The following is a 24,584-nucleotide window of genomic DNA, read 5'->3' as shown; positions in this document are numbered from 1 at the left end:
TCCTTGATGATTGATATAAGCCACCGCCATGGCTTTGTCCAACTGGATCCTGACTGGACGCCCCTGCAGACTCTGTGACCATGTGGAGAGGCCCCGGCTGATCAGCCGAAGCCCCACCACATTGATCAACAGGCGGGATTCTTCCTGCGTCCAGCGACCCTGGGCCGACTGTATGCCCCAAACTCCCCCCAACCAGTCTGGCTGGCGTCCGCTGTGATCATCATCCAATGAAGAGGAAGGAATTACTTCCCGCACCGAAGGGCCGGTGACCTCAGCCACCAGAGCAGGGCATCCCTGACTAGCTGGCTCACCCGAATTTGACAATCCAGAGACAACAGAGATTTGTCCCATTTGTACAGGATCTCCTTTTGCAAGACTCGAGTGTGGAATAGAGCATACGGCACCGCCTCGAAAGTGGCTACCATGAGACCCAGGACTCGCATGAAAGCAACGCAGCAACGACCACCTGCGGGACACCAACAACTTCACCGCAGCTTGAAAAGTCTGCAGCTTGTCCGAAGGGAGAAAGACTCTGAGCAGAAGCAAGCCCAGGTATTCCAGGCATTGAGTCGGCACCAACACCAACTTCTGGAGGTTCAGTACCCAACCAAACTCCCGAAGAGTTTGCATGGTGATTGCCACATCCTCCCTTAATTGTGAGGCAGAAGCTGCTCTCAGCCTTAGCAAAGCCCAAATTGGGACTAGCACCTTGCTGAAGACCCTCGGTGCTGACACCAAAAGGGAGAGCTACAAATTGGTAGTGCTCGTCCCCGACCGCAAATCACAGATATGGGGACATGCAAGTATGCATCCTTGATGTCCAGGGATGCCAGGAAATTCCCCTGATGAAGTGCAGCAACCACTGAGTGAACTTATTCCATCCTGAAACTTTGTATTTTCACAAAGCTGTTGAGGGCCTTGAGATCCAGGACCGGACAGGGCCCCTTCCTTCTTTGGGACTACAAACAGATTGGAGTAGAATCCCTGAAACCTTTCCCAGTGTCGGTACTGGCACTATCACCCCGCGCAGCAGATGCTCCTGTACTGCCCCGAACAGGGCTTCCAGACGAGCCGGAAGAAAATGAAAGTTGGAGGGAAAAAATCTGTTTGGCGGACAAGAAAGAAACTCTATCTTGTATCCTGATGAAACCAGTTGGCAGACCCACTGGTCAGAAAGTAGGGATGTCCACAGAGCTGCAAACTCCCGAAGCGACCCCCCCACCGAGAGGCTTCTGATGCCATGCTGACCCATACTCGCCTGTCACCACTTAGGGACCTAAGGCAAGTCACACAAAATGTCCACCCTCCTAGCTGCCACAGACTGAGGGCCCCCCCCCCCCGCAGGACTCACCACCCTGACCCAGGTACCGCACTGTCCTGCTGCTGTCTGCTCTCCTGTGTCAGCCATGAGGTGTTCTGTGTAAAAAGGGCGCTGTTCTAGAAGGAAACAAGCACCCAGCGCTGGAGGCAAAACAAGCTGAGGCTATTAGAAAATGACCGCAGGCCGCCTCAGCTAAAAACGTCTGAGGGCACCGGAAAAATGGCCGCCGGACTTCCAGAAAATGGCCAAAAGGAAAAAACTGGCCGCAGCCTCAGGAAAATGGCCACGGTCCGCGCAGCGGCTTTCCCACATGGCATACACACCAAAACACCCCACCATGGCCCAGAAACGGAAGAGGACGAGCAGACCCCCAACAACCAGAGCAGCCCCCTGCCAGGACCCGGAGCCTCCCCGGCCAGGTATGTGCACCGCACACCCATGTGCCTCTTCACACAGTGGCCCATAGCATGGGGAGGAGGGAAGGAACAGGGAGAGAAGAAAGGGAAAGTGAGAGACCCCCTAGTCGACCTCCCAGGGAATGCCCAGCTGCTCCATCCTGCCAAGACAGGTGGAACCATACTTACCCCTTCTGCAGGGACTGCTGGATGCATTCCAAGGACAGACCCATCACCCAAGTGTTTGTCGGCCATGGCGCACTGTGACACGGACAGCAGTAGCCCGGTCATATGTGTGCCCAGGAACATATAGCTCACCGGCCGCCCCTGGATCAAGCGGGGCATGTCGTGACTGACCCAGCATGTATCTAAGGTCTGCTCACGCTCGATGGTCAGGCTGGGGAGACTACCAGGATCTCTATTATCCAGCCTGTCACCCAACCCGGCTGTTGATTGTAGATCACAGGAATCAAAAATGGCGAAAAAAAAAGAAAATATTCCCAGGACCAATGGTCCCACCGGGAGCCAGGTCCTTCTCCTACACTAGGCAGAAAAAATCTGAGTTGCTGGATGCAGTGTGAGGGGTCATAGCCAGTAGGACCGCCCCCTGGTACTGTGCAGTTTTGCTGTTTTTAACATGTTCTGCCTAGTCCTCTCCTGAAGGGGCGATATAACCCTAAGGTGAAGATGAAGATGCTGTGTCCATCAATGAATGAAAGGTTTTGCACAGAGCAACCCTGATCCTCCTCTTCCAGGGTCCCCCCGGTGCTCAGTGCCCCTCCCCCTTGCTGAGTGCCCCCATAGCAATCCACTTGCCATGGGGGCACTCGTGCATGCACACTCCCAAGCTGGGTCTCTGTGTCCATAAGACAGAAAGCACAGCTCAACCCCCCCCCCCACCGGCTGTGATTGACTGCAGCGGGAGCCAATGCTGCTGCATCTCAGCCAATCAGGAGGGAGTGGCCTGGGAGAGCCTAAGGTCACATGCACATCACTAGATCAAGATCGGGCTTAGGTAAGTATTAGGTGGCTGAGAGGGGAGCTGCACAGTGAAGGTTTTTTTTTACCTCTATGCATGAAAGAAAAAAACCTTTAGCCTCTATAACCACTTTAAGTTCTGGAGAATTTGAAGGCCAACTCAACACCTCAAACAATTCTTGAACCATTTTTGCAGTGTGGCAGGGCACATTATCATGCTGAAGGAGACCACTGCCCTCAGCGAATACCACATTCACCAACTTTCTTTCTTCCCTACTGCATCCTGGTGCCATTTCTTCCCCAGGTGTGAGACGCATACGCACCCAGCCATCCACATGATTAATCAGACCAGGCCACCTTCTTCCATTAACAGCTGTCCAGTTCTGATGCTCATGTGCCCATTGTAGGTGCTTTTGGCTATGGATGCATTATAGCATGAGCACACTGACCATTTTTTGCAGTCCCATACACAACAAACTATAATACCAAATTTTTCTGCTTTCAACACATCAACTTCAGGGACAACATGTTTAATTGCTGGCAAGTATATCCCACCCACTTTCATATGCCATTGTAATGAGATAATCCATCGTATTCACTTAACCTGCCAGTGGTCATAAAGTTATAGCTGATCAGTGTATATTTACCTTTAAATGATGACATGGCAGAGAGGGTGGCTTCCTGTACATTACCAACGCAAGATGTAACTTCACTAATCCACCGGAATCCACTGCATGTCTGCGATGACCAATGGACACCACTACCTGAAAGCAAGAATGCATTTGAGAAGAAAATGTTCTGATTCTTGTGTTAACTTTTACACTACATGACTATTACATTTCACTTACTTGATAATATTTGATACTTTATACTTACAAACTTTAAATGATGATAAAAAATTACCTTTATATAGCTTTGAATAGAGTAAGGATGGCTTAGAACCTCTATTAGGTTTGTGTCTCCAATGTGGAGACACAAAGTAAGAAAGTAAGTGGATATGTCCTCAAAAAAACCCCAACAGTTGTCACCGGAAGCAAGGGTCTTCATAGGAAGATATACTGTCCACCTTCATTCGGGTATCAACTGCAAAGGCATGCTTTTACAGACACCTCGTCAGTAAAAATAGGTGGTTAAGCTGCGATTTTAACACTCCTTGTGTACTCTTTCCCCCTAAGCCACAACAGAGGTTGGACAGGATTAGACACAATGTGTGGGGGCAATAATTTGATTTGCAGTTGTAGCAAAAATGTTATCCATGTGGGCCTTGTGGTAGTGCAGGCTTTACACTGTTAAAACACCTCCCAGCTGCCTGTTGACCACCCTTTAAAAAGCGATCCCCTGAGAATCTCTTACGAGGAGCAGCAAGAGTTGCTTTAATTGTGAATGAACCCTTAAAGTTTGGATTCCCTCTCACTTTTTTACAATGACTATGGTCCCCAGGACCAGATCAGACATCCCCAATGGGGACAGAGACAGCAACACAAATCTAATTCTTCCCAACTAGAAACACGGTCTGAACTAGAGTGATACAATAAATGTAATATTTCAGCTCTGGATGGACTCAAGCTTCCTTCATAACCTAAAGCAGATTCCAGTATCAAAAAATACCCACTACAGTTTTAAGCTCTCTCCAACACTACAAAGTCTCTCTCTTCAGCAAAGGGGTCTCACTCATATTCAATGAAAAAATTACCGCAATAAAAATCCAGTAGAGAGCAAGACACGTCTTCATAAACAATACTGGCATTTGAATGAAGTTGGGCGCCCAGGTACAGAGATCTCACCATTGTGGTTCTTAAGAAATACTAAAAGCTAGTGAGGGTTTCAACCGACCCAAAATTATAGGAATCGTGGCCTTTATTGAAAGTAACCCATGATAACTATACAGAAGTCATCTTTTATTGCATTGACTATTCTGATCTGCATAAACCGGACATTCAAAAAAACAATATGTGCTCCAAAAAAATAAGATAAAAACAATAGACAACTATTAAATGATTTTGATGTTTTTGTGAAAGCAGTATCCATACAATTAGAATGGAAGGCCAGCCCAAACAGTTTTATGGTTCTGGACCGAGAGGGGTAGGAGATTAGAACCGCCATAGGACTTTATTATTGTCTTTGTCCCCATTGGAGGAATGTTACCTTACTTTTTTTTTTATACATTTCTTGATTGCTTTTTTCAATTTACATATAAAACCGACTCTATTTTGAGCTCACGTAGGAGCTTCTACATATCCATTACTATATCCACATTTGTATTACACCAAAAGTCTCATTCTCCCCTAGTTAACTCATACCCCCTCACATTCTCATCTTAAATTGCTTTGTGTTGTTGCTCTCCAGACTTCCCACATGTTCACTCCCATCTATCTTCCTTGCCATATTTCTATTCCTTTCTGTTTAGTCCATAGACTGTTCAGATGCAGTTGTAGGATCTGCTATCCAACTAGACTATACTTTCTCTTTTTTTTGTTTCCTCTATTACAATATGCATCTTTATATAGAGGTAAATTACTATTTTCTAGATATTTCCAAAAGGCTAGTGAAGGTGGAGCTGTTTTTTTCCAGTTGAATACAATTGCCTTTCTTGCATAGAAAAATAGTAAGCTTATTTGTGTTCTCTTTGTCACTGTATAGATATTTTTTTCCCACTAATCCCAAGAGGCAAATCGCCATGTTCTGTTTTAAAGTGACAGACATAACTGCCACAATCACATCTATGACTCTTGCCCAGAACATGATGATAGCGGTCAGGTCCAGAATAAATAGATAAAATCTCCCTGAACCTGCCCACATCTCCAGCAGTTCTGAGAGTTTGATGGGCTTATTTTATGTAGTCTATATGGTGTATAATAAGCTCTATATGTTATCGTAAAAATTGTATGAGTTTCTCTTGCAGAGACACTAATGTCTGAAAGGGGAATCCCCATATATCTTCCTAATCCTCTTCCTCCAACTCTGAGATATCACTCTCCCATCTTGACCAGAGCTCCCTTATCTCTGATAAAGATATTGTCAAAAAGGTGGAAATATAGAGCGGATATGGGTTTCTTTATTAATTTTGTTCTAACAACAACTTGCTCTAACCCAGACTCTATAAGTTGGGGGAGACATTGTGGAAATTGGGCAGAAAGGTCGTGAGAAAGTTGCATATAGCGAAAAAAATAGCCATCTGGAATATTCCACTGGTCCATTAATCTTATAAAGTGTTTCATGTATCTTCCCGACACTATCTGGTTTATAGCCCAGGCTCCTAGATCTTGAATGGAGCTCAATTGGGGCAACTGAGGATTCTCCAACAGGGGGGTATTCGAGGACATAGTCATTTCAGGATATTTTTCACAAACTAGCACAATTCTCCATCCCCTAATAGTTGTTACTATTAGGGGGTCAAATTATACTGAGCTTTTAAGTCTTGAAACAATAATGCCTGAAGTGCCTCAATGGAATGAACCACCGCTGCCCCTAACATTGTAGAAGGATTATATTTATCTGGATTTAACCATCTTACTGCCGTTACCAGCTGTGCTGCCAAATAATATTTATGGAAGTCTGGAAAGGCCGATCCTCCTTGCTCCAGAGGAAGCATAAGTGTGGTAAGTTTATATCTAGATGACTGGTTCCTTCATAGAAATGAGGTAAAAAATACTACGAAATTGTATAAAAGACAGATTTTGGCAACCACTGGGGACAATTTCAAAATACCTATAAAAATTTTGGAAGAATCTTAATTTTTATTAAATTTATCCACCCTAGTAACAACAGAGGTAGAGTCCCCCATGTTTTAAATTTTTTCCTAACCTACTGAACTTTTGGGGTTAGCTTAAGCGGCACAAAATCACAAATCTGTTGTAAAATTACGATCCCTAAATATTTAAATTCTGTTAACCATTTTAATTGCAAATTCAGGGATGCCATCGCCTGTGCCCCCGGATCAATAGCAAACAGCAGAGATTTATTCCAATTCACCTTACGCCCTGTAACCACTGAATATCTATTCATCAGGACCAGTATTGTTCAAGAATAGCAGCATATCATCTGCATATAGGGCTAACCTCTCCTCCAACCCTCCCATTCAAAGTCCCTGAATGTCTGGGGAAGTCCGAAGTGCCTCTGCCACCGGCTCTATTCCTATAGCAAAGAGAGTTGGAGAGAGAGGGCAACCCTGTTGCATTCCCCTTTATAACTGGAAAGGGGCTGGCAACCTTCATCCCAGCTTAACCACTGACAAGGGATTTCAATATAACTTCCTTATGACTAAGAACTATATGTGTATATCTCATTGAATCTGGAAGAGACCCCTCCAGTAACCCCTTGTATATACTACTGCCAATTTTGTAGGTAAAACATCACCATACTTTTTATAAAATTCAATAGGGAGTCCACCCCAGACCTGGAGTCTTTCCACTCAGAAAAGTACTTAAGGCCTTCTGGATCGATCCTCACTGGTAATAGGGCTAACCAGTGCCGCTCTCTCTCTCCATACCTGATAAGTACCCAGCACTATTCGATCCAAAAGGGTGGACAGCTCCCCTGGGTGGAAGCCTGGGGGAGAGTGGAGGCATATAAAGAGTAGTACTGCTTAAAAGTCCCTAGGATTTCTTCTGGGTTGGAAACCATTTTCCCATCAAGAGTTTTAACTTCAGATATAAGTGTAGCTGGATAATACTGTTGTACAAACATTGCCAAGAACCTTAAATTTCTATCTCCCTGTTCAAAAACTTTCTATTTTTATACGTCTAAGTTAGTTGTATCAGCCATATATAAATCCAAATCCCTTTGAGCAGCCATTAATAGATCAAAATTCTCCATATTAGAATCTGAGCCCTAGATCTCTCTTTGAAGTTCCAGTTGTACTAGGTATTGGTATTGGTCTTCTGTCCCTTCCAAACCACCGCTATGGATGACATGTATTTTCCACGCACAAATGCCTTGAAAGCATCCCATACACCATCTGGATAGGATGATCCAACATTATTTTTCCAATAGTCAGTTATTGTTAATGGCATTTTTCTGCTATATCAGGGTAAGAGACCCACTGGGGTCCCAATCTCCATAATGATGCATTTTTTGAGGGAGGGGTACTGGTTCAAAAGGCCACTCGGTAAATATGTGGCTTCTACGTTCCCTTACTTACTGTCTCTGTGGAAGTGGACACAAGCTCAGCTAATAAAACCTAAATCTGACCATTGCAGACTGAATGTACCCAAGTTGACTGATCATCAACTTGGGTACAACCAGCCTGTCAGATTTTACATGCGATTATTGCTAGCAGCTGTTATAGCTGCTAGCAATAATCACTGTTCTCTCTAGGACGGCTTACCCTGCCTTCCTGCCAGGAGTATACAATGGCTCTCCAGAAGAGATTTCCCCATCAACACTGTGGTTGCAGGAAAGAAAATCGCTCCGTCTATGGTTAACAGGAGTCTCCCAAGCAATTCCTCTAAGTATCCAGAACTTAAAGAAAAGTTTTTGATCAGAGTTAAAAATGTAATTTACCAAAATAAATCCTCTTTTTTTTATTATCTTTGAAGACAATATGTGCTCAATGAACAGATTCAAAAGCAGCTATTCATTTAAGTTCAGTTTCAAGTCACAGTCCATACTGTAATAAAATGCAAATTAGTTTATAGTGGAGTCTTGTGAAACGAGGTTTAAAAAAAAAAAAACTACCTGACGACCATTCCTGGGGTATAAAAAACAGAGGTTTATGTTCTGTTTTGGTGTGCAGCTCTGTTTCATGTGGTACAAGTTGGTCTATATCACAAGGACACGGCTCCCCTGATTTCAGCATTGTACTGCCAGCCTACATAGAGAAGTGAAAGGGACAGTTATAATGAAGGTTGGAAAATTAAATATAAAAAGTTGGAACGATATAATGAAATAGACAACTGTTTATTACCAGAGGTAAGCACTCACCCTCACAAGGTGCTTTCACAATGTAGCCTCAACCAAAGCTAATAATGTACTAATGTAATTTTTTAAGATACCTTTTATATACTTTATGTAGCGTGCTTAAAAAAACAAGAATAATGGAGTTTTTGCTTTGATCTAAACCATTCTATTGTAGCACTGCAGGTTTGTTTAGGGTCGTTAACTTCCGTCTAGGGGTGAAACGGATCAAAAAACTCCCGGATCGGATCATTCCTCGGATCAGCAAAAAAAAAAAAAAAGACAAGACAAATCCTAATACATCCACCGGAGTTTTAGATTTCACAGTTATTTTCAACACAAAACGGAGCTTATATGCTTAAATACAGTATTTGTAAATCCGACGGACTGTTTAGATGTTACATTTAAATTTGAAAAGCAGCAGCACACCTGCTGACCTTACATGGTTGCTAATGTGACAGAACACCTCTGATTTTCACATTTAACTAAACTCCAGTGGGTGTAACAAGATGCCCGCTTGCCCCATTCTCACTCTATCATTACTGTGCAGAAGTGTGGGGTGTAGCAAGATGGCGCAGACGAAACGCCACTTCCTGATGGGACAGCAGCCGCCGCCGGGTGTACCAAGATGGCCGCCGCTCTAGAGCTAGGCCGAAGCCATGGCCTTTCCAAAGCCATGCAATCAGCGGAGCGCTCCGCAGATCGCATGGTGTGTCGATCCAACCAGGTTGACCCATTCGGATCACGGATCTGTGACGATCCGTTGCACCCCTACCTCTGCCCCAGTCTTAAGTCCTTTGCAGACCCCAACAGGTATTCTTCTAAAATTACCCTATATTTGTCTCCATCCATCTTCCCATCAACTCTGACCAGCTTCCCTGTACCTGCTGAAGAAAAGCATCCCCACAACATGATGCTGCCACCGCCATGGTTCACGGTGATGATGGTTGAGGGTGATGTGCAGTGTTAGTTTTCCGCCACATATAGCGTTTTTCTTTTAGGCCAAAAAGTACATTTTTGGTCTCATCCGACCAGAGCACCTTCTTCCACATTTTTGCTGTGTCCCCCACATGGCTTCTCGCAAGAGGACGGGCATCCATTTTGTGGATGCCCGTCCTCTTCTTGTCTCTGAACTTTTGACACTGCGATGATTAATTGCTTTGGGTTTTCAGGCAGAACAGCAATACAGGTTGTGCAGCAGAGACACAACACACCCTCTCCTTCTTCCTCCACTGTACAAACGTTATTTCATTGAATACACTGTCTGCAACATGTTCTGTGAACAGGGGAGAGAATTCTGTGACTGATCAGATTCTCCACCATTCACAAATCACATTATAAGCATTCTATCCAATTAAAGCGGAGGTCCACCCTAAAGTGGACCTTCCGCTCATTGGAACCCTCCCCCCCTCCGGCACCACAATTGGCACCTTTCAGGGGGGAGGGGGGTGCAGGTACCTGTACAGTACAGGTATCTGCCCCCACTTCCGGCGTAGATTCTGCAGAAGGTACGCCCCTTTCCGAAGGTCCCCCGCTGCCTGCTGGGAAACACACAGATCCCAGAGACAGCGGGGACCATCCTTATTGCACAGCCCGACTCGCGCATGCGCAGTAGGGAACCGGGAAATGAAGCCGAAAGGCTCCACTTCCCGATTCCCATACCCAAGATGGCGGCGGCAGCACCCGAGAGACGATCAAGAGATCGGCTTCGGGTGCCGACATCGTGGGCGCGCTGGGCGGGTAAGTGTCATTATTTTAAAAGTCAGCAGCTGCAGTATTTGTAGCTGCTGGCTTTTAAAAAAAATAAAACGTGGACTCCCGCTTTAAAGAACATTTCCCAATGAAGGAGAAAGGAGGAGGCAAGTCCCCGTTGCACCATCTGTACTGTATTTCTGTCTAAAGACCACTGCACCTCTGGAAGCTCAGAGACAAGAATACGACAGGCATTCCTGCAGTGAAGATTTCTCCAAGATCCAGCTGCCTGGAACATACTTCAGTACAGATAAGTGATATGACTAAAGCTGTAGGGATAATTTTAGTTAATTCTCAGCTTTAAATTATTACTTCATCTTAAACAAACATTTTTCTTTAAGGAACACAGTAGTATATGACTCCTCATGTAAAAGGGAACTTACCACAAATTCAATAATAAATATGAAGTGCCAATATACAGTGCCTTGCGAAAGTATTCGGCCCCCTTGAACTTTTCAACCTTTTGCCACATTTCAGGCTTCAAACATAAAGATATAAAATTTTTATTTTTTGTGAAGAATCACCAACAAGTGGGACACAATTGTGAAGTGGAACGAAATCTATTGGATTTTTGAAACTTTTTTAACTAATCAAAAAATGAAAAGTGGGGCGTGCAAAATTTTTTGGCCCCCTTGTGTTAATACTTTGTAGAGCCACCTTTTGCTGCGATTACAGCTGCAAGTCGCTTGGGGTATGTCTCTAGCAGTTTTGCACATCGAGAGACTGAAATTCTTGCCCATTCTTCCTTGCAAAACAGCTCAAGCTCAGTGAGGTTGGATGGAGAGCATTTGTGAACAGCAGTTTTCAGCTCTTTCCACAGATTCAGGTCTGGACTTTGACTTGGCCATTCTAACTCCTGGATACGTTTAATTGTGAACCATTCCTTTGTAGATTTTGCTGTATGTTTGGGATCATTGTCTTGTTGGAAGATAAATCTCCGTCCCAGTTTCCGGTCTTTTGCAGACTCCAACAGGTTTTCATCCAAAATGGTCCTGTATTTGGCTGCATCCATCTTCCCCTCAATTTTAACCATCTTCCCTGTCCCTGCTGAAGAAAAGCAGACCCAAACCATGATGCTGCCACCACCATGTTTGACAGTGGGGATAGTGTGTTGAGGGAGATGAGCTGTGTTGCTTTTACGCCAAACATATCGTTTTGCATTGTGGGCAAAAAGTTGGATTTTGGTTTCATCTGACCAGAGCACCTTCTTCCACATGTTTGGTGTGTCTCCCAGGTGGCTTGTGGCAAACTTTAGACAAGACTTTTTATGGATATCTTTGAGAAATGGCTTTCTTCTTGCCACTCTTCCATAAAGGCCAGATTTGTGCAGTGTACGACTGATTGTTGTCATATGGACAGACTCTCCCACCTCAGCTGTAGTTCTCTTCAGTTCATCCAGAGTGATCATGGGCCTCTTGGCTGCATCTCTGATCAGTCTTCTCCTTGTCTGAGCTGAAAGTTTAGAGGGACGGCCAGGTCTTGGTAGATTTGCAGTGGTCTGATACTCCTTCCATTTCAAAATGATCGCTTGCACAGTGCTCCTTGGGATGTTTAAAGCTTGGGAAATCTTTTTGTATCCAAATCCGGCTTTAAACTTCTCCACAACAGTATTACGGACCTGCCTGGTGTGTTCCTTGGTCTTCATGATGCTCTCTGCGCTTTCAACAGAACCCTGAGACTATCACAGAGCAGGTGCATTTATACAGAGACTTGATTACACACAGGTGGATTCTATTTATCACCATCAGTCATTTAGGACAACATTGGATCATTCAGAGATCCTCGCTGAACTTCTGGAGTGAGTTTGCTGCACTGAAAGTAAAGGGGCCGAATAATTTTGCACGCACCACTTTTCAGTTTTTTATTTGCTAAAAAAGTTTAAATTATCCAATAGATTTCGTTCCACTTCACAATTGTGTCCCACTTGTTGGTGATTCTTCACAAAAAAATTAAAATTTTATATCTTTATGTTTGAAGCCTGAAATGTGGCAAAAGGTTGAAAAGTTCAAGGGGGCCGAATACTTTCGCAAGGCACTGTATATTTACTTGAGTCAACCTTTTGTTTCAAGATATACTGGTGGCTTTTCCTTACCAGATTAAAAATTATAACGCAAAGCATCTGAGAAGGTATTTACCCACACATTTCCAAAGACCCAATTGGATTAGATTAAATGGCAACTGTAGGTCAACATATCAAAGTTACAGAACATTACTGGGAGTAGGTCTGAAACAAAATGTACAAACACTACTGGAAAATGCAGGACAAAATATAAGAAATATAAGAGAGATAGATATCAAATATGCAATGCCTTAAACTGTGTGCACTAGTGAAACTCCAAGTCCTCTTTAACCCTTTTGTGAAAGACAAATGTTAAAGTGGATGTAAACCTGATATTTTTTTATTTTTTTGTCTGGCACAATATAGAGTATGGGGTTTCAGATCAGCTGTGCCCAGTTTTGCCACAAAGAGTTAATCCAGCTCTGAGCAATCCTCATATCTTTTTTCAGTGAAATAAAACTGACAAACTGTGAAAACTTTGTCCGTTCTTCCCCCTTGCTGTGATTGACAAGTGACTTACATATCTCGTGCTCTAGCCTAAGACATGCATTCTTTTTTAATTCACTCCCACTCCTTTCTTCAGCAGTTCTGCAAGGATTGGCTGTTCCACATCTCAGCATGATTTGGCATGCTGAAGTCAAGTGGGGACTTTTCTGGGTTTTGACTGGATGTTAGTGATCATAGCAGAAGTTCAGTGTAAGAAATACACGGGAGAAAATGCATGTTGATAAGGGGAGTGTGGAGGTGGGCGGGGAGTCTACTGACATCACGACTCCACCCACTGAGCTCTGAAAAACAGACCCACACACAAAATCTGCAGTTTTACGGGTCTGATATCTGACAGAGGGGAGACATTTGACAGATAAATATACATGCAGGAGGCATGTATATCCTTATAGGTAACCAATATTGCAGTAGTTTAGAAAGGATGAGAGTGGGTTTATATCGTGAACACAATTTTGCAACTCTGACATGTGGTAAAAAAACTGTACATATCTCGTTGTTACTACTTTATTTATCCAGGTTGATTATACCTTGTTTTTCTTTTTCAGGACAAATTGGGTTTTCTTGCGCTGGTAAATAGTAATAGATATCTTTTTTTCTATTATTAAAGGAAAACTGGCCCCAAAAAAAACAAAAAAAAAACAGATAGATAATATATATATATATATATATATATATATATATATATATATATATATATATATGAGTCGGTTGCCATGCCTGAGCAAACGTGGGCCACAGATGAAACCTTGATCAACATTTTTTTTTTTCTCTTCATTTTTTTGTTTACACTCCTGTTTATTGACATTTTTCTCCCCTGCAAGGAGAGAAAGATACAATGCATCTTCCTCCATTCAGGGGGGAAAAAAGGAGTGGGCTACACAATGACTGATCACTGCGATAGGCAGTCAGAGGCTATCACAGTGATCAGGAGTCCGGTGAGAGCCCAGTCTGGGCACAAAACACAGGTATGCATATATGCAGCCTCATGCTGAACAAGCACAGTTAATGCTTGATCAGCTTCTTCCTTGGCCCCAGTAGCTGGTGAATGACAGCTGTCAAATAAGAAGATGCTTGCTGATTTCGGGTTTATTCATGTTTACTGACCTCCCTCAGTTCCACCTGCCATGCCTAAGATACATGGCAGGGATTGTCAAGCAGTGGTACCTTTGGGCTGCCCCAATCACTTCTAACAAAAAGCTGACAGTCGGTTTGACCGTTAATGAACACACTCCTGGCTGCTAAAATAGCCAGACGTGTTTTTAAAGCCCTTTACAAGACATAAAATAACTGAAAAATCAAGTATTTTTTTTACTTACATTTTATTTATTTACTTACTTTCAATGTGCCTTTGAATTTGCTAAAATATCTGACTACTCCAGGAATTCCTAAGCATATGCCCCATGCCCTTGCAAATCATAGCCTAGCCCAGCAACCCCCCACCCCACACAATCTTTTATCTAGCTTCCTGGGGGTGATTGATTGGGAATACAGCTCCATATTTAGTAACATCTCTGAGTATGTTGGGACTACCGATATCAAATCCAAAATGGCAGCACCCCTCAATTGTGAAAAAAAAAAAAGATAGCAGCACCCAGCAGCAGTCTCAGGGCCTATGGATGTCTACACATGGGAAGCATTTACAGTTAAATAACATGCATAAAAGGAAAGTTGCCATGTAAATTGCAGAGTCTGTCTACCATTTCAAGCAATGTAATTCCATCTTAGTGATGGAAGATCACATTTTGTGTTTGCCATTTATTTTGTTCTGATGGACTTTTGCCTTTAAGGTTAACAAAACAAACATTACTCACTTTATCCTTTAAATGAAGCTTCAGCATTCGAAGATAAGCCACAGGAGCAAAGGCATCATTAGAATGCATCATCACCTCTGTGGAATCACTGCAGCATAAAGAGACATAAGGGTCATGAACATGGCTGGACAGCTGCACTAAGCACAAACATGACAGAAGATGCAGGAATGTAACATGACAGTTCCCACTCATAAGATAAATGGAGCTAAACAGTAGAGGTATGTCGTCTCCACACAAAGCATGCCTCATCATGTTAATGTCCACTTCAAGCAGGTTTTGATGTTTCCCTCTATTTACTAAAATCATGCTATGAGTATGTAGCAACAATCTAACGGCTCCATCTAATTGACGGCTCCAATTATGGCAGATTCCTGCTGAATCTGCAAAAATTCAAACCATTGGGGGCCTGTAAGTACCACCCTGTTTGACAAGAGTCAAGGTAAAAGTCAGCTGAGCAGGACGAAAAATTATCTACTGAACAATGACTGCATCCCATCAAATGCAACCACTTTACAGAAGCGCCCTTGTATTGAAGGTAACCACTGGTGCTGCGACTGTCTGAATTCAATAGCATGCAGAGTCCTACATCCAGGCTGTTGTAGAAAGCAGAACAAGACAAAATCAAGTTGTATATGGCACCTTAAAAGTTGTTTCTCTCAATACTAAAATGATATGATTCTGAGGGTTACTTTAAAGCAGGTTAAATAATAGACAAAATAACAATAATAGCATTAAATTAATTATATAGGTTCTGTAAAAGCCCTGCAACAGTATTGCATTAAACCAGGGGTCTCAAACTGGTGGCCCTCCAGCTGTTGCAAAACTGCAAGCCCCATGAGGCATTGTAAGGCTGACAGTTACAAGCATGACTGCCACAGGCATGAGGCATGATGAGACTTGTAGTTTTTCAACAGCTGGAGGGCCACCAGTTTGAGACCGCTGCTTTAAACCCTAAACTGAAAATCAGCTTGACGAGTTTCATAGTATATCTGCAAAAAAAATAAAAAATTGTTCGGATTGTAATGATATATACGGAAACCTCCCCAAACTGATTTACAATCTAGGGTTCAAAGCAACAGCACTATCAGCAAACGTAACACACACATTTCAATCACAAAATAGACACGTGGAATTGAAAATATTTCGATACTGAAGCACCACAAAAAGTACATATGCAAATATGTGAGCAGAGGATAGCCAGACAAGACTGAAGGCAAAGAGATGACCTCACAGAGCTGTCGCCTGCGGCTATGAAGAGAGCTCGTTAATAGTGGAGCTATAATTACAGGCCGGGCAAGATATGGAGAACTCACGAATAACATTCTATAATTAGCTCCAGAATCATGAGAGAAAGCTCAGCTGATTATTAGAAAGTGAAAGTCTTATCTGTCACCCATTACTCCTATAAAGATATTCAGATGAGACTTTATATATCCTCCAGCTATGAGGTATCCTAATATTGGGACAATCCTGACTGATCCAATCAATGATACCTGTACATGCAGTTATTAAGTCTTCTATTTGGGCTAAAATCATCCCCTGAAACCTCAGTTGGCAACCAATTAAGACATAAAACACACAAAAACTGCTGAGGGAATATAAATGTTACTTAGTATAAAAAAATACGAAAAGCAATTGATTGAAGCATGGTACAAATAAAATGAAAATTATTAAAGGACAATGTACAGCAAAAACTAATAGTGAACCACGGTTTGGAGTGGATACTAAGCTTTGCTCTGACCAGTAGTAGTTAATATTCTCCAGCACAGTGGTCACCAACCTTTCGGACCTCACGGACCACTAAACTCACAATTTTGAAACCCGTAGACCATTAACATGAATTTTACACGCCTTACACATACACAATGCTTCAGCTCTCTGACCCCCCTCCTCCTGGATCACACTGCTGCCTTATACACACACACAATGCCCCGACTCTCTGCCCCCTTCCTCCAAGATCACACTGCTGCCTTATACAAACAATGCTCTGGCGCTCTGCACCCATCCGTATCACACTTCTGCCTTACACAGACTCATCACTGGATCTCACCTCCATATATAGCCACTTATTAGAGCTGAATAGCTGAACTTCATTGATTCTGCAGCTGGTGAAATGTCATTGGCAACAGTACTGCCCGTCTGACATGTTTTTTATACTGGCCATACACCACAAAATACTAAATATTTCAAATACTTCCAACCAGTTATTTACTGCGAAATACAAGTAAATGAACTGAGGCGACTGCCATCCCTGCCATATAAAACATACAGTAACTTTACTGTATAAACTGTTGGGTTTCTTTAACATTAGCCTTAGTTGTGTGGTTGAAAACTGAATGAAATTGCTAAAAAAAAATGTTGTATGTATGCCCAGCATTACTGGCTGCTAACAGTAAAATGTATCATTACATTAGTCTTGTAAAGGCTGGGCAGGGGCAAAAGCACATTATTGTTTACATACAATGCACCGACTGAGGGCCTGCAGTTCTGCTGTACAGTACTCACCCTTTAATGGACCACTATCTTGAAAAATCTGACAATAAAAGTATTGGTAGTACCCAGTATAAATTCCACTTTTTAATTTCACAAGCTTTTACTTAGATTTGTCTCCATTTTTACAGTACATTGAAAGAATGTTCAGCAAGTGACTGGGGCTCTGACAACAAATAATATAAAAGATGACCTTTGTAAGTATGACCGATTATGCTATTGTTTGTCCCAACCCCTATAAAATTTACTTTTGTGTGTAAAAAACAAATATAATTAGAGGGCTGTGAAATATAAAATAAAAAGGATTCATAGGCAGAATATTATCATTATATGTATTGCCCCCACAAAGTTTTTTAGAATATAAGGGATTTGGCAACAGAAGTGCTAATAATTTTTTTTTCAATAACATTTCTTTTGCTATATGAGCATACAGTATTTCACAAAAGTAAGTACACCCCTCACATTTTTGTAAATATTTTATTAAATCTTTTCATGTGACATTGAAAAAAAAATTACACTTTGCTACAATGTAAAGTAGTGCGTGTACAGCTTGTATAACAGTGTAAACTTTCTGTCCCCTCAAAATAACTCAACACACAGCCATTAATGTCTAAACTGCTGGCAACAAAAGTGAGTACACCCCTAAGTGAAAATGTCCAAATTGGGCCCAATTAGCCATTTTCCCTTCCCGATGTCATGTGACTCGTTAGTGTTACACGGTCTCAGGTGTGAATTCGGAGTAACATGGCACCTCATGGCTAAGAACTCTCTGAGGATCAGAAAAAAAAAATTGTTTCTCTACATAAAGATGGTCTAGGCTATAAGGAGATGGCCAAGACCATGAAACTGGGCATGGTGGCCAAGACTATACAGCGGTTTAATAGCACAGGTTTCACTCAGAACAGGCCTCGCCATGGTGGACCAAAGAAGTTGAGTGCATGTGCTCAGTGTCATAACCAAGGGTTCTGCTGTCAGAATACAACTTGCTAGGGCAGTGCTCGACAAAACCCGGTCGCCAGGTCGCATTGGCGCCTAGAATCAGCGACCTTGCGCCTGGGGCAGCATAGCTGGGGGTATCCCGTCTCCGTGGACCCCCCCCCGCGCGATCGCGTCGGGCCGCGCCGCAGGCGGCCGGTAATTGAGCCCCCGGCTTTGAGGCCTTCTGTGATCCTATGGTTCCTTCTGGAATCTGGCGCCCTCTTGTGGTGGCCGTTGGAATTACAACCAACAATGCTAATGGGCCAGTCTTTCTCCATCCCTTTACTTAGAACACCTAAACAAAACAAAAAAAAAATATATATATATATATATATATATATATATATATATATATATATATATATTATATTATATTATATTAATATATATATATATATATATATATATATATATATATATATTTTTATTATTATTTATTCTAACACCCTAGAGAGTAAAATGGTGGTCGTTGCAATACTGTCTGTCACACCGTATTTGCACAGCGGACTTACAAGCGCACTTTTTTTTGGGGGAAAAAAATTTATTTAATAAAAAAAAAGACAACAGTAAAGTTAGCCTAATTTTGTTTTTTTATATTGTGAAAGATAATGTTACGCCGAGTAAATCGATACCCAACATGTCACGCTTCAAAATTGCGCCCGCTCATGGAATGGCGACAAACTTTTACCCTTTAAAATCTCCATAGGCGACGTTTAAAAAATTCTATAGGTTGCACGTTTTGAGTTACAGAGGAGGTCTGGGGCTAGAATTATTGCTCTTACTCTACCGATCGCAGTGATACCTCACATGTGTGGTTTGAACACCGCTTTCATATATGCGTTCGCTTCTGCACGCAAGCTTGGCGAGACAGGGTGCATTTAAAACATTTTTTTTTCTTATTTTAACTTTTATTTTAATTTTTTTCACTGTTCTTTTAAAAAAAAAAAAATGTGTGTCACTTTTATTCCTATTACAAGGAATGTAAAAATCCCTTGTAATAGAAAAAAGCATGACAGGTCCTCTTTTATATATGAGATCTGGGGTCAGAGAGACCTCACATCTCATATTTACACTAAAATGCAATTTAAAAATGTCCCTTCTAAGAGCTATGGGCAATGACTTGGAGACAGGTGGGGGGCTGGGGGCTATCTTCCCCTCACTCGTCTCCATGTCAGGCCAGGGACAGGTCCAGATCGCCGTCACGGACCTGGCTCCTAACTTTTTTAGCTGGCTCCTAGATTCCAAGCAAATTTGTCAACCCCTGTGCTAGGGGAAGTCCAACGTAACATGTAGGGCGGAGCTTATTAACTAGGGAGAGTGAGCAAGAGACATTACAGACTGCATAATCCATCCCAGAGCAGTGTTTGGTCTTTCAGTGGCTGCAGTGGGAAAGTGTGTGAATAAACACAGCAGCGCGTTTTTAAGCGCTTGTTTAAGATTTATGTGAGTACATATACATTTGTTTTTTAAATAATACCCTTTCAAATAAAATTGGTTTGTCAGAAAGTACTATGGATTGTCCTTTGTTTTATTGACCTCAAGATCTGGATAACTACTGTGGACGACATCCTGAATGTGCAGCTTTGCTCCATAGACTGGGTCCATTGGGTTGATCTGTATATGGGCTGTTTCATGTGATTTTGACATTTGTAGTGTAGGGGGTCAGATCGCCAGGTGAGAGCACGCCTTTGGAGGATTACCTGCACTTATTCAGAGCACACTTTTGTATTTTTAACACTGGCTCAAGTTTTAGTTGTGTTTCTATAAACTTTAAACACATCTTTTGTATGGACTTTGAACACATTTATATGCATTAAATTTGTTAGTCCTCAATTGTGATCAGTGATTTTTTAAGTTTGTTTTGATCACAATATTACATTGTTCATTTATCATTATCTATAAGTGATACACAAAGTCATTCATTTCACAATATTGATATTTTATCTCATAATATTAGGTTTTGTTATAATAAGTGGCTGCACCTTTATATTTAAAGAATGCACTGCACTATCTTCTGCTAGCAGCTACTTGAATGTTTACTGTAGCGCAACCCATATATCTATATATTTGAATGTATGGCCAGTCTTAACAATTTTGTACATACCAGCACCACCAGTTAGAATTCTTAGGCTGTAAACAGAAAGAAGCTTAAAATCTGAACAATCTACAGAGGCTTCTAATTCCTCTATAAATTCTTCCACTCCAGCTTCAATACAATAATAATTGAAAACTGTGCTTATTAATTAAGACAAGCACAAGCCAAAGCAGAAGCTACAGATAATAACCAAATTCCAATTTTCCATGTTTAGCAAAAGAAAATGATTGAACAGTTTGATGGGCAGCAATGTTAGATTTGTTTTGTTCTAGTTTTTATACTATAGGACAAGGTTCCAAACCGATGATTATATGAGTAACTGGAAATCTTGAAAATTCAAGCTGCAGACAACATATTTAAAACATGCATACTGGAAACCTAGGACAAAGATTAGGAAACCTAAACTAATGTACAGATGGCATTTATAGTACAGAATTATTAAAACATGTAGGATGTTTATAGTAAGAATAAACTTACACAACAATCTCTTTTAAAAAGAGGGGGCAGTCCAAGGTGAGGGTCTCATATTCTCCCCCTTCTCCACACACATGGACACCATACTGAACAGAGAGCTGTAACAACAAAGACCATTTGGGTTCTTAAAGTCAAATTCCATGTCCATTGACAATGGTTAGTTGATGAGTGGTGTGCAGCTGTCCCAGGACATGAGGACCATCACCTGATCCAAACTAAATTTTCCAAATAGGACAACAAGCACTTCATCTCTCTATAGGTTGAAAACAATATGCATAAGCAAATATTACACTCAATGGCCACTTTATTACACCCGTTCAATTGTTTGGTAACACAAACTGCTAATCAATCACATGGCGGCAACTTAATGCATTTAGGCATTTAGATGTGGTGAAGACAACTTGCTGAAGTTTAAGCCGAGTATCAGATTGGGGAAGAAAGGGGATTTTAGTGACATTGAACATGGCATGGTTGTTGGTGCCAGACGGACTGTTCTGAGTATTTCAAAACTGCTGATCTACTGGGATTTTCACTCATAACCATCTCTAGGGTTTACAGAGAATGGTCCGAAAAAGAGAAAATATCCAGTGAGAGGCAATTGTGCGGCCAAAAAAGCCACACTGATGTCAGAGGAGAATGGGCAGACTGGTTTCAGATGATAGAAAGGTAACAGTAACTCAAATAACCACTTGTTACAACCAAGGTATGCCGAATACCATCTCTGAATACATAACACATCAAACCTTGAAGCAGATGGGCTAAAGCAGCAGAAGACCACCCCGGGGGCCACTCCTGTCAGGTAAGAACAGGAAACTGAGGCTACAATGTGCATAGACTCACCAAAATTGGACATTAGAAGATTGTAAAAATGTTACCTGGTCTGTTGAGTCTCCATTTCAGCTGCGACATTCAGATCATAGGGTTAGAATTCTGTGTAAAACAACATGAAAGCATGGATCCATCCTGCCTTGTATCACTGGTTTATGCTAGTGGTGGTGGTGTAATGGTGTGGGGGATATTTTCGTGGCACACTTTGGACCCCTAAATTCCAACTGAGCATCATTTAAATGCAATGGCCTACCTGAGTATTGTTGCTCACCATGTCCATCCCTTTAGAACTACAGTGTACCCATCTTCTGATGGCTACTTCCAGCAGTAAATTGTCACAAAGCTCAAATCATCTCACCACTGGTTTCTTGAACATGCCAATGAGTGCACTATACTCCAATGGTCCCCACAGCCACCAGATCTTAATCCAATAGAGAACCTTTGTTATGTGGTGAAATCGGAGATTCGCACCATGGATGTGCAGCCGACAAATCTGCAGCAACTGCATGATGTTATCATGTGAATATGGACAAAAATCTCTGAGGAATGTTTCCAACACCTTGTTGAATCCATGCCATGAGGAATTAAGGCAGTTCTGAAGGCAAAAGTGGGTCCAACCCAGTACTAGCAAGGTGTACCTAATAAAGTGGCCATTAAGAGTATATTAAGCTGCAATCTGCAAAAAATAATACATTACCTGTTTCAGATAGGGTCTCATCTCTTCCAATGTCTTCCCAAGGTGCTTTTCGGGGTCTAATCCTGCATGAAAAAAAGAACTAATATTAAAGGCTAGTTAAAGCTTCACACCCATTTTTTTATCTCTTTGTACTCCCTCATATTATAATTTGCAAGTAATTCTTTGCAAGATGTATTATTATACCCAATTCTTTTAGTGATAATGTATTCTCCCTTTCTCCCACTACAGTGTTCTATGCAGGCAGAGCTGAGTAACCGACACATCCCTAAGCACCATTGTCCTCATACCGCCTTGTATTGCAGAGAAAAGGAGGTGGAGTGTCTGACCAGGTCAGTTACATTAACAGTGTACTGGATCATACTCTGGTGCCTACTGAACTGAACAGTCATTTTTAGACACACTGCACTACTAGTAGTAGTAGTATACTACTACACAACAGGTTTTTAGAATATAATATCTAGATGTTCACTCTTGCATGAACCATATTTCCAGGGTAGGGAATCTTTTTTTTATTTTTATTTTTTTATCAGTTGGTAACATAATGCTACAAACTGACAAAAGATTTGATTCACCAAGGCATAGTTTAGACTGGCATATAAACTGCCATGCTTCTGAAAAGTGATTGTGTTTGGATCTCTTTTCAAAGGCATTTGACAGCTGATGAGGGGGTGATAGGACACATCTACATTACCGACTTTAACCCTGTAAATGCAGCAGCAATGCACTGATCACGACTACGGCGTGCCCTTGTTTGCTTGAATGGGTCACGATCAGAAATGGTACTGTCCACAAAATGCAACAGAAGCAATCATGTTTTTCATTTTTGCTGTGAGCTTGAAGCAAAGCATCACAACCGAGGCATGTAAGCACCCCCATCCACTGTCTTTGCAACTTAGGAGGGGCAGTTTGGGGCGGGGGCGACTCAGGGAGCTAAACAGCGTGTTTTTATTGCCTTCCACCACAAGTCTTAAAGAGCCCTAAGATGGATGAATTAGTACCCTACTAATTATTTTAAGCTCATGATATCTGATCATGAAATCTGTTGAAAGCCCTATTTCCTCAAACCTTTCATCACCCCCTGAAACAGCTACTTTTCCTTCCCCCTTCATGAAGAGCTATAAGAGCTTCCAGCTATCCCCACCCTGATACTGGTGTTATTTTAAGGTGTGATGACCCATGTAATAATCTTTGTTAATTGCCTCTTACATTGAATTTTTCACAAGGTTCGATAAAACACTAACAGCAATATACTATCACTAGTAGTAGAGCTGAAGTAGAACTGACTAAACAAAACATGTGCCTGTTTTTGACATATGAGATTTATGAGGAAAATAAGGAATCTTATCAAGGAAGTGACACCAGAACAAGAGAAAAACAGCTTTGTGAATTGAGCCCAAACTATCTCATGTCCATCTCCACTTCATCCCAACTCGCACATGAAGCACAGGAAGAAGAGCTCCTACTAGTTCACTTAGGCCAGCCATACACGGAGCAAATTCACATAATTTCCCCATCAACACAGACAGTGTTAATGTGGGAATCCCTCCAGCCACCCCTGCTGGGAGAAGACAGTGATTATCACTAGCGGCTGCTATAGCAAGAGAATCCAGCAGGCTGGTTGTACCCAAGTTGATAGATCAACTTGATACATTCAGTCTGCCCATTAAAGGTTCAAATTTGAGCCAGAACGGTGTAGGACCAGTTTTTCTTGTTGCTTATCCCATGTTTACCATATGACGCAATTAAGAAAAGGAGTGGGAAAAAGTATGTTCTCAACAAAATTTGCCTTAAATCACCTTGTAAAACAACCCATTCAGTTTGAAATAGAAATGAAGGGCAAAACATTTGTGTATAGATTAAAAAAAACATTATAAATACCTTTTTTCCCTTTTTTATAAGCGATCACATTCCCTCTGTTCTCAACTGCATAAGAACTGGGGGGAGGAGAAGCAGCAGGACACTGAGCTTCCCAGTGACAGGCCCTGCGCGGGGAGGGTTACAAGTCTAATCATCAGAGGAGAGCAGACCGAGTTCCCAGCAAAGCTAGAGAACCGATCACCGTGTGTTATCCTGCTTAGTGTGTTCAGTTTTTAATAGGTAAGCAGAGGGACTGACAGGAACACCAGCAATTTCACAGAAGGGAAGCAATACAAAGAGAATAGGATTCTTTTTCAATTACATGGTACATCAGGCAAGTATCAGGAATATTAAATGTTGGGGTAACAAACGCTTTAAGTCAGCAATACATAGATTGGAATTTGGCCGGTCCAGCAGGGACTGGGGGAATTTTCGATCCATGTATGG

General features: G+C 41.9%; 1 protein-coding gene across 5 annotated transcripts in view; it reads right to left on the bottom strand.

Annotated features, from left to right (window-relative positions):
- Positions 1–24,584, bottom strand: part of DPH6 (diphthamine biosynthesis 6) — a 186,876-nt gene that overhangs the window by 93,751 nt on the left and 68,541 nt on the right. For all 5 annotated transcript variants that reach the window (XM_077464771.1, XM_077464775.1, XM_077464773.1 and 2 more), the window contains 5 exons: positions 22,281–22,342; positions 20,759–20,853; positions 14,719–14,806; positions 8,371–8,503; positions 3,342–3,458 (listed from right to left, as the gene is read on the bottom strand). In XM_077464771.1, coding sequence (XP_077320897.1) covers positions 3,342–3,458; positions 8,371–8,503; positions 14,719–14,806; positions 20,759–20,853; positions 22,281–22,342 — 495 coding nt within the window. The remainder of the gene's footprint in view (positions 1–3,341; positions 3,459–8,370; positions 8,504–14,718; positions 14,807–20,758; positions 20,854–22,280; positions 22,343–24,584) is intronic.

This window comes from Lithobates pipiens, unplaced genomic scaffold, assembly GCF_037356315.1.
Source record: "Lithobates pipiens isolate NorthernLeopardFrog02 unplaced genomic scaffold, aLitPip1_a1.2 Scaffold_30, whole genome shotgun sequence".
NCBI classification, from domain to species: Eukaryota; Metazoa; Chordata; class Amphibia; order Anura; family Ranidae; genus Lithobates; species Lithobates pipiens.
The sequence above is the reverse complement of the archived record's forward strand: the minus strand, read 5'-3'. Positions and strand labels throughout refer to the sequence as shown.